The 18,837-nt window shown below is 32.2% G+C and overlaps 1 protein-coding gene across 3 annotated transcripts; it reads right to left on the bottom strand.

Moving 5' to 3' along the window:
- On the bottom strand, positions 1–18,647 carry LOC127723661 (scavenger receptor cysteine-rich domain-containing group B protein-like). 3 transcript variants are annotated; one of them, XM_052230401.1, is made up of 11 exons: positions 18,524–18,647; positions 16,657–16,728; positions 15,459–15,597; positions 13,385–13,563; positions 11,549–11,687; positions 10,930–11,006; positions 9,437–9,575; positions 6,654–6,835; positions 3,363–3,501; positions 2,715–2,896; positions 1–578 (listed from the first exon to the last, which is right to left on the bottom strand). In XM_052230401.1, exons 2-11 carry the CDS (start codon positions 16,721–16,723, stop codon positions 409–411), a joined length of 1,413 nt encoding a protein of 470 aa, XP_052086361.1. In that variant the 5' UTR covers positions 16,724–16,728; positions 18,524–18,647; the 3' UTR covers positions 1–408. The 3 variants fall into 3 exon arrangements, with proteins under 3 accessions (XP_052086361.1, XP_052086362.1, XP_052086360.1); XM_052230400.1 differs by having other exon boundaries at positions 3–578; positions 10,822–11,006; XM_052230402.1 differs by lacking the exon at positions 16,657–16,728 and having other exon boundaries at positions 2–578; positions 10,822–11,006.
- Positions 18,648–18,837: the final 190 nt, after the last annotated feature.

Below are 18,837 nucleotides of genomic sequence, written 5' to 3'. Positions count from 1 at the left end.
ATATATAGGAAAAAAATAATTCCTATTTTATGCACAGCGTGGACAAAATTTAAAACTTTTCAATATATATATATATATATATATATATATATATATATATATATATACATATGTGTGTGTGTGTTAGTACTCATAAATATAATGATACTTTGTTAGAAGAATACACGTTCAAATGTTATATTAGTGCAATAAAATACATAATATCTTGTACTGACTTCTTTTAATTTTATTTTCATGTTGATAGTTTCTGAACATAAAATTGCAATATCGTATGTTGTCATGTATTTTACAATATACATTTTAACAGTATGACGGACATTTTTGTTTTGCCCTCAATTGTTTTAATATCATTCGGTATCTTTTATCAAACAACATAAACATTCTACAATATGGTAACTATGCTAACTGTTACCTACTTGAATAACAGAAGCTACTGCAGTTTCTTTGCTCTGCGGGATAACCTTCACAATACCGTCCTCCATACATAGGTGTCGGATTGGTGCAATTACGTGTTCGAAACTGGTGACTTCCACAAAAGCAGGCACTCCAGGGAGACCACATACTCCAACCTCCATTGACTATTGTATAAAACGAAAACAACAACTGTTTGGCGTATGCATATACACATTATATAAAAAAAGAAAGGATGATACCAAGAGTGCAATCAGAAGTCCAATCAAAACAGATATTAAATTCAAAATTAAAAAGAACAAAAAATAGACAAACTACAATAATCAAACCTTACACAAAAGCTAAAGATAGAAACGAATCACACCTAAAACAGGGGTTGAACTCAAGAGTTCCGGAAGGGTGTGTGTGATATCCGACGTTGACATCTTGTTTAAAATAGTTCATACTCATGTCCAGTGATAAGGCATTGATTAATTTTTTTGTCTTCACAAAAAAAATCACAAATTACAAAATATGTCGATACAGTTAAAGTATCTTAATCTTAGACTTGGCCGACTGTAAACGTTTGAAATGAAACGTGTGTTTTTAACGGACGATCGATGAACAATACGTGTACCAGTAGTGTCAACGCAGATATTGAACATTTTAAGTATCATAAAATACAAAACAAAAGAAACAAAAGCAAAGCAATTAGAACCTTTTTAATAAAATCAGGGCTGACCTAAGGTGATCAAGAAGGATAAGCACTTTCTGCTCCACATGTTGCAGAGGTTTGTGTTGATACATTTTAATGTGGATACAGGAAACAAGCAAAGGTTCTCTATAACAAAAATAAGATAATGAGGCATGAATGCCAATGAGACAACTCTCAATCCAAGTCACAATGTGTAAAAAGTAAACAAGTATAGGTCAAAGTACGAACTTCAACACGGAGCCTTGGCTCACACCGAACAGCAAGCTATACTGGGCCCCAACATGACTAGTGTAAAATAATTCAAACAGGAAAACCAACGGTCTAATCCTTATCAGCTGTGAAAGTAATAGTATCAGGCTGGGCAGTGAAATAAACTTTTTGATAACAATAAAACAATGCAAACAAAAAATGTAAACATGAAATTAATTTATAGTGATAAATCAATATGTCTTTATACTACAAGGATAGGTCAGGGCAGATCTATTATTGTTGCATTCACAGCCACAAAAGTACAATTATCGTAATGCAAAACGTTTTCTGTACCAAAGTACAAGCATCGAGAGATACAGTCTGGCACTGATTTATGTCAGATTCAGATTGTATAGATAAATAGAGATACCCCGTATCATATCGTCTCTATTATACAACACACATATACTAGTTGGTATCAAAATAGGACATGTAGGAACAAGAGAACATTAATGAGTCAGATTTGCCATAATCAAAATTATTTCCATTGACATGTTGAAGATTAATAGCAAACAATAAGAACCAATACTATGCAGAAAAGTCGTACATCAGTTACCTGTACGGGGAATGTAGCTGTTAAGGATGTAATAAAGAGAAACGAATAGGCAAAGCAACAAAATTAGAGTGTACTTCAACTAGAACTATTTCATTCAAAATGGGACTGCGCTACTGTTATTACATAGTTCTAAAATAATATCTTCTTTACCAAAGCTGGTGTATGATTTTTGGAAATACATGATTAAAAGAAGACACTGTTTGTTTACTCCCCTTTCACAACAACTAAACTACACCATTTACTTTATCATTAGATATAAAAAAAAACAAATTTTAAATTGTTATCTGCCGTTCACAGTGATCCAAGTGAAAAATGAAATACAAACGAAGAGCATGGCAGTATAACACGATATATTTTAAGCAAATATAATAATTTCTGAATTAAGAGTATTATATATGAATGACCATGCAACATTTGTTATTAGCCTAGTGGAGGTTAGAGTGGTTATTCATAATGTTTTCTGTTGATGGATAACATCAGGCCGTTGTATTCCTTTTTTGCATTTGGCACCCAGGAACATTTATAGCTGACTATATGGTATGTGTCTAGCTCATCGATAAAGGTCACAAGCTGACATTTACTAGTCTATATTCTTATCTTGTCGTCTTCTAAACTAATGAAAATGTCAATTCTTACTTTTTTTCGAAATTGATTTTAAAAAATCAATGTTTTATACTGTTTGTAATTTTTTTTTTTACTTTTTAAGTTGATCTTTTGCTAAAATTGCAATATTATAATTGATACTAGAGAAAATGATGTATCAAAATTTGTAAAAAGGGAAATAAATTCTGAATTCAAACTTGCCTGTAGTTGGACAAGTAGAAGAGCAACTGACTCCCACATCCTCGTATGTTCCACAATCGTTGGTATTAGAGTCATAGGTACAAGTCATCAGTTTACTTTCTATACCGGAACAATGGAGATCATCAATCCATATAACACCTGTGCCATCCACTACATCGTATGAAGACAATGCTTTTCCAGAACTATCAAATGTTGTTGAAAAAATATTAATAGGCATAAATGGAAATACTGATATACATTCACGTTAATAAGCGGTTACTCAAAAACATATTAATAGTCGAACGACATCGAGAGGACAATATAACGACTTCAACATTGCCTTTAATAAAGACTGGTGGTGCTTCTACAAATTACAACTCATCATGAATCTATAAAAATTGTTAATGAATTGAACATAAACGTTTAAGATCTGCAATCATCACCAAGTGAATTAGATTATTCGATGATAAAATAACTTAAAAAGCAAAACAAAAATGTCCCGGTTTTTGCAGAATAAGTAGATAAATGATAGATAATTCTTGTATTTAATCGTTTTAGATAAGTGGACAGATAAATCAATCACGGGCATAAGGTTTTGTCCTTCTGAAATAATATCGGTTATAGTATGCTCTGTCTGTGTAACAAATCACACATTTAATACACACATACCAGTACCCAAGTTGTTGACATGCTACTGTTGCATCAATATCGTCGAAGAAATCTCGACAAACTGTTCCCCAAACTCCATTCATATAAATCTCAAGTCGTCCTTCGTGCTCCTGTGCGCTATCAGCAATACGCAAGTGGCCTATAGATAAAATAAAAAGTGCAAATTGCGTTTCACTTGAAAATTGAATGCTTCTTTTGTAATTTATTGGGATTTAAAAGCATTGAGCAAATGTGTACACAATCAACGGTTTTGCAAGATTACAAATGGCAAAAAGAAGTAATCAATGATTTTCATCGAATTTTGATTTAATAATTTAACATATTTTGTTGTTCAAAATGACAAATGAATCAGTCAACTTCTACAACTAAGTAACATCTAATCCAAAACAATCATGCATGTCCCATCAATCAATGAACACGTCGCTGCTTTGACGATCCATCGGTGGTTATGGGTTGTCTCCTTGACACATTCCCCATTTTTATTCTCTATTCTAAATCATTTATCCCCCAAAAACAAATAATTCAAGCCCGAAGACAAGAAAACAAGACGAAATTTGTTGAAACAAAGTATGTATTTCTATCGTAAAAAATCAAACCAAGAGAATCTTTTTTGCAATATATTTAAAATGAACAGACCGAGCTGCAAGTGTGTAATACAAACATTTATGTTATACGCAAATATAACATGTCTAATCTTTGTAGACATAACACTAAAATTCATTAGTGTGTGCATATCACACTATTCTCCATTGGATACATAATTTGTAAAATGAATATGAACTACACACATGACATATTGGTTTTATGATTCGTAAGTTTCAATAAAAATCCATTGGTACGTGATTCCTGCTTTGGGTAACCTATTATAGCAGTTCTTATTCATGAAGTTCATTCCATTAGTTTTGATGTTTTAGCCATATATATATACGAATGAAACTAGCATCATATTAAGAAACAAAGTCAATCTATAATGCACCATCAATCAAAATTACGTTATCGTACGAAAGGTCTATGTTGTGTATCTATTGATTATTAAGTTTTTTACATCTAATGATTGCCAGTACATTAATAACAGTGGATATAAACGAATTATATTTCTTGATTAAATTGTCATATAAATACAATACTATCATTATTAATCTGAAAGATTTATCTATTTGCATTGAAACATATAGACGGGTTTATCTATAATTAACCTTGAAAACATGGGCGCATCCATGAAACCTCTCACGTGACCAATCAGCCATTAAAACCGTGAAAAATAACGCACGTGTATTGATCAAAACATTATTGATTTTCTGTTTACATTTGTATTTCTTTCATTTCCTGATTTATTTTACTATGGATACTGCCTAAAGTTATGACAATGTGGAAGCATTTCTTTTGCAGTTGATAGTTGTACAGATAATCATAGATGTGCATGAAAAAAAATAATATTTGAATAACACAACGAGTTGCACAATGACTGCCCCTCTGCCCTTGTTTGATTCCATATAACATATATAAGTCTCATTTGATGCGTTCTGACCAGCCAACAAAACTTGAGTAGATCAAGGCTATAAACAGAAAAACTTTGCATAAACAGGTTTTTGTATGGTCCGGACATTTTTTTTCTGGGTGGTGCACCGACTACACACAATCCGTTTATTTTTTTTAAATAAAACTTGTTATGAAAGTAAAATTACACTGGCAGACAAATGTTGACACGTCGTGAAACGACTGTAAAAAAAACTAAAATTAATCTATGAAAATAAATCCGATGACTACAGTGCATCTGCCCTTTTTTATAGAAGATCCACACATCAGATGCGGATCCAGGATTTTGAAAAAGGGGTGGGGGTGCCGCGGGCCCCCAAACTAGACAAAATTCGTAATGGAAGCGGTCAAGAGTTTCGATTAACTTTAAATGAAACTCAATAAGGGGTGCACCCCCCTAAATCCGCTGCTGCACATATCTTTAGATAATAACAATGAAACCTACCCCGAGGCTACATGTAGTCTTAATTGTAAGCAAATCAACCTAATATGAAGAGACGAACTTTTGTATTCATAACGACTATCTTTATGCTGCAAAATGGACAAACATTAATTCCGACAACATCAACTCAGACAAAAATATTGTTAACAGAGGAGTAAGGAGTTTACAATTGAATAAAATGGGGAACCACGTCAGCGTATAGAAATATTATGAATGACAGTGACGCCTTATTGTACACTTATGTAACTAAGTTTTCTTGACTTTTGTGGAATAACTACACAAATTTAATTTTCAACTACGATATAGCAGATTAGCTGTTGCTCGATCGTACTGATGATCGAGGTTAACACTTAGTTTGATATTTGGTTATTTTGCACGGCGCTTTCATATTTCCAAAAGTAAGGCTTGTAAAATATTGCGTCGGAGAAAACGGGCTGTCGAATGATAGGACCGTCGGATAAGAGGATTGCAGAATTTTAGGATTGTCTCATTATAGGTCTGACCACAGAAATTTCTATGATTTGATGAAATTGCACCTGGTTTTTCCAATATATCACATTCGACCCGCAAGACAATTTATTGTTATTTATGTACGTGTTATAATAAAATAAATAATGATAATAATCGATATGTAACCTGGAATTAGTATTCGTATATATTATGTCCCGGGTGTAACGTATCAAATACAGTTATATTTTAAGGACACAACACCTGGCCTGCAATACACTTATAATTTTAATGTCCAATCCTTATCTAATTACTTTATTATTTATAGCATTTATAATTTTGCCGAGGTCAAGTACGACTTCACATTCTTGTGTTTATGAGGTCAGGGAAATAGATGTATATCTAGTTTATATTTTTTTTCACGGTTGTAATGGCAACCTAGGAGTCGCATCACAAACTAAGGCAGATAATCGGAAAAAAACCTGTCTATATGGTAAACACAATAACCACTTGTTTCTTCTTTGACGTCACTTTCGTTTACGGAGACAAAAACTTACGTCGTGGTCATTAATAGTAGGAGTCATTGTATCTGTAACAGGATTTGATAACTGTTTTGGAACAACACCTGCAATCGTCTTATTTTTGTAGGGTTCTTATTGATCAGTCTTAAATTTCGAATGTAGTATTCTGTGGACTTGTTTGTATGTCTGGCTTTTTTTTTCAATGGCGTTGTCAGTTTCTCTTTGACTTACGCTTTTTTTATTTACCCTTGGTATCTCCCGTTTTTTAACTGAAATTCAAATGTTTAGATTGATACAATTTATTATTTACAACATAATTCAAGAAAACACTGATTAAATTATAACCTTGTACTGGGCAGGTGATGAAACATCGGATGCCAACATCATTTTGGTGTCCACAGTTAGTTAGGTAAGAATCATAAGAACAATTAATTAATTTCTCTTCGCTTCCAACACAGTCAACATTATCTAACCAAATTGTTCCATTTCCATCATCTACATGTTTAGATGGCAATACGGTACCAGTACTGACAAAAAACAAACCATGCGTAGTTCAGTTACAGTGAATCGACTGGAATGTGTTTGTAATGTGTTTGTTTATGGAACTGCAAGTTAAACTAAGGTATATTTTTTAAACACAAATTAAAATATGAGTATAAGATACGCTTCCATTTAGTGTGAAATGAAACCATTAAAATGATGATTATCAGAAATTATTTTGATATTTTTAAAAAAGGGAATATCATAGGAATAAGTTCTGTTGATTGGAAAACACGGTTAAACAGGTGTCGTAGATGGACATCGAGATACTTATCCAACAATAGACTAAATGGAATCAATGTTATTACAGGGAACTGTCTAGTTTCAGCTTTATAAATGAGCAATTGCATACAAATAGCCCAGAATGTATGAAATGATTGATATAAATACCTAAAACCATATTTTCAACACTTTTTTTATTCTGTAAGGCGCATGTTAACCATATCAACGATGATGTCTTGTGAATTATTGAAAGATGATAGTTTTTCTACTGATTATGTATAAACAAGATACACAGATTGATATATACAAACTAAATGGGACACAATGTTAAAATTCATAAAAAATCAACAGTGGACTACAAAAAAAAGTACCATATTACATCAATCTCGAGATCAATATAAATGAAATACACACTTATAAATTGTGTGCATCCAAAGCGCTTGATAAATCTTGATTAATCTTCATCAGGAATACTCACATCTAACTATTTGAAAGCCGTAGATGCATAAATACGATAAAACATTAAATGCTTAATGAACAAAAAGGACGTAAACAGAATAGCCCAATTCATCTGAGGTAAACTTTGCCTGCGGTAGAAATTATTATTTTCAAAGCTTTGAGGAATTTTCTCCAGATTCATATGTCTTTTTTCTTAACCAATTACTATTACCTGTAGTATTGTTAATAACGAATTATAGCGAATAAGAAATCTGCATGTTTGTGATGATAAAATTCGCCGTCGACTATATATATCAGGAGTCCTTCCTTTGTACCTTCAAATTATATCATGATATACTTCTATACATGTTCTACCTAATAGAAAATTAGTAGCCATATTTTGAAATATAGATGGTAAACTGTTCTATTTAATACGTATACTTATAAATAAATAAAGATAAAGAGAAGTGGTACGATTGCCAATGAGACAACTATCTACCAGAGTTCAAATGACGAAATTAAAAACAATCAAAAATTACCGTACAGCCTTCAACAACGAGAAAAACCAATGCCGGATAGTTAGCATGAAAATTGACAAACTTCAATCTTATGGAACATATGCATTTTTTTGAAGTTGTGTTCCTTTGTCAGTGCAAAATTTGAGAACAATCTTATGTTTTGCTCTTTTATACTGAGTAATATTACAAGAAGTTCCATATCATGTTTGAGTTTCCTTCTTAATGAACGGACAAGTTTTGGCGCATGAAAACAGTAAATTCCTAGGAGATTTCAGTTTTTCACACTTCTTTTTTTATTTCTCAGTGAGTCAATTAAATTCGGTTTTAGTCCCAGTTGCAAATTCTGGAGAGAAGACACAGAGGGAGTACGTCCATGATTGATCGAAAACAAAATACAATTGTTTGACACAAGACTAGGCGAGCTACGTTCATCGGTATTTTAACCATTTAGTTGCTAGATTGATTGTCTTGGTCTTCAGCCATCTACAATCTGCTAAGCTTTTTAAAAGTATCAAACAATAAAATATTAAAACCATAAACATTTTTCATTCTGAATTTGTTTAAAATCTGCTGAGAGGTTTTAAATAAGATTCAAATGTGAAAAAAATCTACTGAAAATTGCATGTAATGGGCTATATCGGTTTTTGTAGTATCTATATTTCTGGTTTTTGTTTTTATTATTTATTTATTCATTAACTGAAATCTGAAGCTTGCACTTATCACTTATTTTTAAGCATATATTTAAAATTTCCGTTTGATGTTCCGTTAGACAAGAGAGATGGTGTATGAAAGCCAATTATACAATCTTCCCTCGTAAACCAAAGAAGATGGACGTTATCAATTACAGGTACACGTTAGCCCTGAACGATAGGCTAAACCTATACCGTATATAGTAAGATATAAGGGGTCTCGACATGACAAAATGTGTAACAATTCATAAGAGAAAAACCTACAGCCTGGTCGATGTTGAAACAATAAACGATAAACAAATATGACAGGCTATGGCTTGGGGCAGTCACTCACTATGTAACAGTTTAAAATGTAAGCTCAAATATCAAAAACCAAACACAATGGTTTAACAGCACAACATCAGCACATACTGCCCTAATCAGATTGCAATGACTGAACTGATCATATCGGCCTAAGACACAACTAACAAAAGATGAACTTGGCTACCCTTACAATAACTTTTGGGCTTTTTGTGTTGAATTATACATCATTGGCTTTAAAATGTTTTTTTTTTGTTCTGAACGTTCCTTGTGAAGATTAATCCAGTCGCACTAGCGTTATAAGGTATTGTTTTAAATCATTAGACGTGGCAGCAATAAATGTAATGGAGGGCATGCCAAACGTCCTCTACATCCTTTAAGTAATGGTTATTTCACAGCAATGACATTAAAAGATAAATACCAGTATCCAAGTTGTTTACAAGCTACTCCTGCATCAATATTGTTAAAATAATCATGACAAACAGTTCCCCATTCATCGAACAAATTTATTTCCAATCGTCCTTCGTTTGCATTTCTTCCTCCAATAAGACGCAAATTCCCTGTAAATACATAATAGTGGTTATTTTCACGATATATTCCAAATACTTTCGAAATATTGATAAGTCAATATACAGTGTTACTATAGTTTGTTGTTTTCCGAGAAAGAATTTTATACCTTTAAAATCATCCAATTGAATGTATTAACTTTTTTTTTCTTTTTTTCTAGAAATAATGCTTCAGATTTAAATTAAAACCTTAAAAGAAAACAAATCGATTCATACCGATTTGTTTTAAATATTGTATACTAAAAGAGGGACGAAAGATACCAGAGGGACAGTCAAACTCATAGATCGAAAACAAACTGACAACGTCATGGCCAAAAATAAAAAGACAAACAGACAAATAATAGTACAGATGACACAACATAGAAAACTAAAGACTAAGCAACACGAACCCCACCAAAAACTGGGGGTGATCTCAGGTGCTCCGGAAGGGTAAGCAGATCCTGCTCCACATGTGGCACCCGTCGAGTTGCTTATGTTATTACAAATCCGGTAAATAGTCTAATTCGGTAAGTCACATTCGTGAAAAAGGAAGGGTATTGTAGTTACGACATAAGGAACATATCCGATATCATCTGTGAAACGGTTATTCCATAACGGTCAACCAACTCGTGATGGCGTCCGTAAAATTTACGAAGGGATGACTTCAACTTCACCATTTGGAACTCTTGGTTTAATAGCTTCCTTGTGAGCAGCAATCCTCTATCAAGGAAATCATGATAGGAAACACAAGCCCGGGAATATCGTATCAATTGGGAGATATATACTCCGTATGCAGGCGCTGCTGGAATGTTACGTCTCAAATATCACTCTAGGTCGCTCTATGTTGATTCAATACTGCACTCAAACAGTCATATATGGTTTAGTAATGGTCGAAGGATGTTAACTGACGTTAACCAGATATTCTTTAATGCGATGGTCATTCTATTTTTTTGTTTTATTGATGGGATTTGTTTTACGCATTCTTTTTATTTCTACGAAGTGTATATTTTGGCCTGATTGTCCCGTTGGCATCCTTTTGCTTTCATTTTGATCGATACTCTTTTTATATCTTTAGATATTTGTTGAAATTCCTTTTCTTGCATATCATCTTTTCGCGCACTCCTACCTGAAACTTTGCTAGCCCTTTACAAATAAATTGCAAAACAAGTTGTCTTCAATGAATACGTATATAGTCGTTTACTGATTTGAAAAATAATAAAAAAAGCAAAAAATCAAAAAATCAATATAAATTTCTTATTACCATGATCTTCAGTTGGATAGGTAAATGAACATTGGACTCCAACATCATAGAAATGAAAACAATAATTCGTATCACTATATGTACACTCAATTAATTTACTCTCAGTACCATTACATCCTAAACTGTTTAGCCAGATGGGTCCAGACCCATCATAAATAATGCTAGCACGAATGGCTGTTCCAGTACTGTAATGTAATAAAAAGGTTTACTGCAAAGACTTCTATTTTACGGAAAAGACAATCAACCTAGTAACCCAGTAGCTTCGTACTTTGATAGTGGCATAACAATACTGATATTTTTTCATTGAAATTTGATGAAATAACTGTGAATAAAATTGAAGATATATTCAATTAAGAAAATTATTTCATAAAGATGTATCTAAAATGTTTTGTTCGTGATACTAATAATGATGTTATCACATCTATATGAGTTTTCTATGTTTGATTATACCATAGCTCGCTGTTGTTTCATATTTTTTATTTCGTGGTCTATACGGTATGGGTTTTTGTGTTTGTTGAAGCCCGTACGGTTGCCTATAATTGCTAACATCTATTTCATTTGAACTTTGGTGAATCCTTGTCTCGTTGGCAATCATACCACATCCTATTATTTTTATATGCAAGAAATTAACGTTGATAAGTCGTTGAATCTCGGGTAGTGCTTTAGAAATATTCGTACAATCTATATTTTTTATTTTTATAATAATTTACACTTCCATTGTACATACCGATAACCGAGCTGTCGGCATGCTACTTCCGCATCAATGTCATCAAATGCGTTTTCGCAAACGGTTCCCCATTCATGGCTTAGATATATCTCCAATCGTCCTTCGTTCCTCCGCATACTGTCAGTTAGACGTAAATCACCTATGGATTGTCAAAAAAGAAATTTGATGTGTCTTTATACTTGAGCATTAATTATATCCGTTACTACGACAGGCATTTTTCAGCTGATTTTTATAGTGTGTTCTTATGTAACAACACTCTGCATGGCTAAGGATAGATTAGGCGCCCGCCAACATGTTGAACCCGGCTGCATTATGTATATGCCTGTCCAAGGTCAAAAGTTTGTCATTTAGTGGTTGTCGTGTGTTGCTGTATATCATATGTTCTTATTTCAATTGTATCATATTGGTCATGTCGAGGATTTTAAAGCTTGTTATATGAGTTCATTGCAAAAGGCAGTATGGTGATATAAGTGCCACGTTCTATGTGATTTGGTCTCACAGACAATCATACAACGTCTTATTTTAGTATGTGCATTTTTATCAGTTGGTATTCTCAAGTATTTTTAATTGATACACGTTTATGTCATCAAAAGTTTTATTTTCCATATAATAATAAGTGCATACACTTTTGTCTACTGAAGTATAAAAATAAGCGCTTGATTTCCACTTCACACAGAGTTACATACCTTTTAAAACAATAGTACGTGTCCATATGGATGACAAGCATCCCGCAGTGTCAAATTTTCTGTTTCAGTGAACAGTGAAGTCATGGTGAGAAAAGTAATTTGTTATATGTTCTAATACAATGTAAAAAGTTCACATCGACATTAACCGCCTCTTTGCATGATCTTGCGGAAACTTATCGTCTCAAATGCAGAATATGTTTAGTTTAATAACGTTCCAGGTCCTACCAATACTTGAAATTTGTATTGTCTTGTTCATCCCTTAGCACGTCGCGTTGAGAAGTAATAGCACATCATAGTCAGTTCATAATATGAATAGTGTGTCCGCGAAGGGTGACATGTCTTCTTATGGACAGTGTCCATGTTAATGAACACGTTAAAAATCTGGCTCACCGTGCAGATCTAGTTTAAACCAGGGTTCAAATTCATATCACATCAACTTGTTTTCTTTATCATTTGCATTTAACTTGCCACTGGTTGTTCAATTGCCATCCATATCCATTCTATATTAAATTTAATGTGGCAACAACGTAAATGTAAGCAGTCTTAAACATAAACAATAACATAAAACACCTGAGACTAACGGACGGACGAATGGAAACACAAACCGGAAAACATAATGCACCGTGTCTATCGTAAACGATACAAATAAATAAATAAAATGATATAATCGAAAAATGTTGAGTATGCGACTGTTTGTTGCAATCAAATAAACCAATTGCATATATTTCCCTTTTTTTTAGCGTTTATTTTTTTTTTTTAAATCACGGTTCAAAACAATGACCTATAGCAATGGTTAAATTTTAGTGTTGAAAAAAAATCCCTTCAATGTTATTAAATCAATCAAGTGCATGTAGTGAAAGGCTTTCATAAATTACTAAAGTTTTTATTCATATTAATTAGAAAAAGTTGAAATATATTACCGATACCAATCTTAAGTTATGTCATTTTAGTGATGCTTTAAGCAAAGATGTGTTAAAACCAAAGCCATATACAACTGTTCAACCCAAATTATAAAAAAAATTAAGCAATAACTGGCAAAAATATCGAATATATGAATAAGGGGGATACAAACATCAATTTAAAATGATTCCAAATTTTTATAACAACAATGCAGATAGGATGCCACTATTGATTCAATTATCAATCGTACCAGTTTCAGGACATACAACATCACAATCAATACCAACATCTTCACCATGGTGACAATTATGGGAATCTTCGTATGAACAGTTTATCAATCTACTTTCTGTTCCAGAACACTTCACATCATCTAGCCATATCGTACCATTGCCATCGTTTACAAATTGGGATCTCCACATGATGCCAGAACTGCACAAACAAATAAAAGAAATATAAGCGGGACTATTACGTACAGTCTAGACCATATTTGCTTAAGACTTTCAATAATCAGCTAACTCGTCCGATTTAAAAGGGATAATAACGAAACATACCCAAATGTGAAAAAGTTATTGTAACATTACAGTCAGAAATCAACTGAAATTAAGAACGAAGTAATGCAATAAATTATGACAGATATTATGCAATTAAAAACATCTTGTTATCCAATTTCGTCTTTTTTGTTATAAATAACATAATAAACAATCCAATACAATTGAGTGCAGGCCTAGCTTTAAACGGACTTCACGCCAAATAAACGCCTTATGCTCATTTTCGTATGTTTTCTCTTTTCCTCTAGCCCGACCCTCTGAATTATTCTTTTTACCGGATTTATATTTACATTAGCTGCACGACGAGTGTCACACGTGTAGAAGGGCCTGCTTATTATTCCAAAACATCTGAGATTATTACTGGAATTCAGTTAGGTTCTTATTGCTCAGTCTTTATATAGTGGTTTATATATTGGTAGTTTTTTTGATTTTTGCCATGGCGTTGTCGATTGATTTCGACTATCATATTTGTATGTTCCTTTGGTATCGTTGGTCTCTCTTTTACATGAATGACGTTTACGTGGTAGGAATAACATGTAAGCTTCTACGGAGGTAAATGCGTCTTTAACTTGTGTCTAGTAGGTAATCTTGAAGCAAGCGCTTCAAACAGATGTCACACGTTTACTCGTTACATGTAAGAGAAACAAAACAAAAAACGCGTTTACTTTTGGCGTTTAGCTTCTTTTGATAATGCGTCAACTACATTTTCCTTTTTAAATTGACTTAATTTTACATTAAATGCTTGTCAATTTAACCACGATCCTTGTTTAAAAAGACTTTAGTCCGAATTCAAGGTATTTTCAACATTGATTACAAAAATTGACACTGAAGTTAAATGTTAAACAATTCCAGCAATTAAAAAAGTACATCAGCAGATGTATCACGTAAAAGAAGCAATGGAAAATAAAAGTGCTTACTTCAAACTGACATCCTTTTTTGTTAAAACAAAACCATGACCATTCCGACAATGCAATGTTTGCTCAAATCGAAGTATGAGTAAGCTAATAAACAAAGTAAATATGTTCAATACCTTGTTGTATGCCTACAGATTCCTATGTTATCTAAAGGATTCATTTACTTTGATTTCCGGATTTTGGTTTCGAAATTAAGTAATTTTTTACATTTCATTTGCAAATCATTGTTTTTTTTTATAATTTTTGTTATAAAGGCTCTTCAACGTCCTTGTTGATTTTGTCACAAAACTGTCCATGCATCGCTAATTAGTCTTATGAACACTATAGACGCGCCTGTAGTATATAATTTAAGCCAGATATATCTTACGAGTTATTATGTAGATATATGGCTGTTATAATACATACAAGTTGCACTTCCTTTAGCAAACGATTACCTATAAATGCTCCGTTTTATTGTTTATGTCTAAAATGATCATCGTACATGGTTCCCCCTTCATAAATACTAAAACAAACCTTTCAAAGTTTTTCATATATAAATTTATTAGGGTTATTCCACTAAACAATCATCATCATCATGCGTCTATTTCATTTCCTTTCAGTGTATGTAATTAGAGTTGTTTTTCCCAAAAACAGGTGAGGGACTTATATACGGGGAAAGCATGGTAAATAGAAAATCATCGTACAGTTTAATATTCCCTTTGTTTAAGGCCCGTAATGAACATTTTGTTATCTTATATGATATTCATTTTCAATTGTACATAGTTTACATTACATTTCCAACATTTATTCCGTATTATGATGTTATCTATATAATCCATCTGTCCTATAAAAAGACACATATATATATATATTATATACATACCAATAGCCGAGTTGTCTACAAGCTACATTTGCATCAATATTGTCAAAATCATCGTCACACACAGTTCCCCATGTATAATTAAAAAAGATTTCTAAGCGTCCTTTATTTTCTTGCGATCCTCCAATTATGCGGAGATCTCCTGCAGATAGGCAGAAACATAAATATAATTCAATTAAATGTTTTGAAATAGGTGGGCCAAATAAGTTGTGAAATCATTATAATGTTTTACAGTGCTTATATATTAAATTAATTAATATCACAGATATTCGATTTAAAAAGTAAATACATTCCTCATATAATGGGGAAAATATATGATATGGGACAGAGATGAGACAATTGTCATACGTTCAGCAAAAAAGAGTATATACTCCAACGAATCCGGTTTTTTTTGTTTGTTTTTTTTTTTTTTTTTTCTAAATTTCTTTTGCCAGTTTGAAATAGGGAAAATACTTCCATACTCTATAGACGACACCACCAAATAAACACATAAAACAGGATTTTTTCTTTATATTTGCATATTTGAAATGCTTCTTTTTGTATCTTATTAGGGTGTAAAAGCGTTAACTAAATCATAGAATGCATGCGGCGAGGAAGGGTAGTACTTTGAAGGTATAGCAAGAATTTTTGTATTCAAAAATGCTTGAAAAGGAACAAGTACTTCACCCAAATTTCTTTTTTGGTGCAAATGGAGGGAAGATAGTCGAACTGCATTCTGTGTGAATGAGAAAAAGCAAATAATGAGGTGTAGGTTAATGTGAATTGTTATAAGACATTTAAACTTCGAAGTGTCGAATGATTAGTCATCAATGAGACTTTATCCGTTTCCCTCTGTTATCAAAGAAAAAGTCATAACATTGCCTCATGTGATATTCATTTGCATAAGGTCAATTTCATCCGACGCAGTTTATATGTTTTTTATATGATAAAATGTTCATATACATAATATTGATAAAAAATCTAAGTCTGTCCACAAATGTCGAAACTAAAAATAAAGTGGCTACAAAATTACTGACTTCTAGAGTAACTGTAACCATAACATGTGTCCATGTACAAAATTATCGTCGGTTGCCTTAGTAAATTGTTCATGATTGGTCAAAGCCAGACATATTTTTTTATTCTTATCAATCGTTTATTCATTTTTGTAAACGTAATCCTGTTCATGTACCTAAATATAAGATAAACATATAAATTAACACACCTGTATACTGGCTCTTCACATTACACACTTGAGTTACAATGTATAGAAGAAACATAAGTCGTCTCATCGCTTCTGAAAAGACATATCAAATATTTGTTTTGCTGTCTCGTTAAAGTATATCCCACAACATTTTGTTACAAATGTACTAATATAACATCGACACTAGTAACCCTCGCAGTTTTGCCTAAGGATTAAGACACACAAGTTCAGTCTACACTTTTAATCGATTTGAATTAACCTGTGTACTTCGGTCGTATATTGAACGCGGCATATGTTACATTTCTTGACGGTAATACTATAATTTTCTTTTGCAGAGTTAATGTTTCAGATTAGTATAAACATAAGTTGTTGGCCCAATATTTGTTTTGATGGAGCTGGGTATGAGAAGCTTTTATAAGAAGTTCTTTGTAGCATTTGACATACTAGTTTTTTAATTTTTTTAATGTTTGTAGGATCATCAGTAATTCATTTCTATCCTGTATTTTTGAAATAATCCTTTATTGTGTTCCTGGGTCACGCGTGACATAGAAAACATTACGAAATCAAACTTAATCAAATTCCAATGTCAATTCAATAAGGGGGATGTCTATAAAATATAAATAAAACCTCCAAATTGTATGACATTTGTATATAGTTCCGTTATATTGACCAAATTAAGTGTCCAACCTAAAAGGAAATAATTAGTTAACATAACAATAACCGGGATCAAGACTCAAAACCTGTTTAAACATACATCACAGACAGCTAAACAGAAAACAGTAGCAGCATAGATATATAACACAACTGACTTACAAATTCAAACAAACGCACTCATAAATCTGACAAAGACGACAAAAAACAAAGTTTTTGAAGTTGATAATAACTACGGTATAGTAAAACATCATCGTCCTATAGACATTACCCGCACCAGGAATGTCCAAATCCCAAAACTCGAAAGATGGATGCATCAATACTGAGACGCGTCAAGGAACCATATTAGTACAGAGACAAATAAAGGGAAATGTGTAAACATGTAAAAAGGATACAACATGTCAGCACCTTTATTCTATATATCAAGATAATCCTGCATTTTTTGTGAAGTCGTGATTGTTTTATTTATTCATTAAGTCATATGGACGAGACGTTGACTGTTTAATGACCACGAAAATTAAATTGAAATAGAAACAAATAGAAACAATAAAACACAGTCCCCATCGGTTATAATCCAAACTATAATAAAGACAGATGTTTTGAAAATATTTTTAAAGCTTGGTTGGAATCATTGAAATGTACTAAACAGGATTTTGTTTCTCTATGAGAATAATGGGACATAACAAAATATTCAAATAAAACTCTAAACATAGCAATTGAACATACAATTGATGTCAGAATTGTTTATTTTTAAGTTAGAAGGTAAATTATAAAATGTAAAAAAATGGCGATCCCAAAGGATTGCATACACGAAATTAAAGACATGCACGGAAAATACATTTTGAAAGTTTTATGATGGTAAATGAGAGATCGCCATTCTCCACTCAAAACATGAGAATGGTATAAACTAGCCAAAAAGGCTTCTAAATATTTCAAGTATCATGCAAGCTGGACATAATTTTGAATATTCATATTCATGGAAACTAGCTTGTTATTGTTGCACTACTTGTAAAACGACATGTTATTAAATGAACCCTTCAGGTAAATGTAAAAATAATATAATTAGTACTTGGTGAATTGTATCTCATTTATACACATGATACTAAAATTATGATGCCTGTTAACTGTAGTAATCATATCAACACGATTCAACAATTCATATGGTCTTTGCGTCACGACAATGCTAAAAAGTAACATAAATAATTCATAAAATTCATACAATTCATAAAATACTCACTAGGTAATATTAAATCCCAAAAGTATTTTCAAATGTACACTTTGTTAAAATGATTTGTTTATATATTGTAAACGCAGTTATTTTAATGTCAAATCGTCTTTATATACTACAACACGTTAAAACCAGTAATCATTTAAATTATCTTATTCTTTTTAAAGTCTTATTCCTTTATAAACACGAACAAAAAGTATGCATGAATAACTTAGTATAACAAACGCAAATGGAGATACGTTTCGCCAAGTATATCAAAGTATATCATCATTCAAGTTTAAACTTTATTGAGTTAACATTTATGATCAAAAATTATTTTAGAA

This window comes from Mytilus californianus, unplaced genomic scaffold (assembly GCF_021869535.1).
Source record: "Mytilus californianus isolate M0D057914Y unplaced genomic scaffold, xbMytCali1.0.p SCAF_13, whole genome shotgun sequence".
Classification (NCBI taxonomy): domain Eukaryota; kingdom Metazoa; phylum Mollusca; class Bivalvia; order Mytilida; family Mytilidae; genus Mytilus; species Mytilus californianus.
Note: the sequence above shows the minus strand (reverse complement) of the source record. Positions and strands in the feature narration are given on the sequence as shown.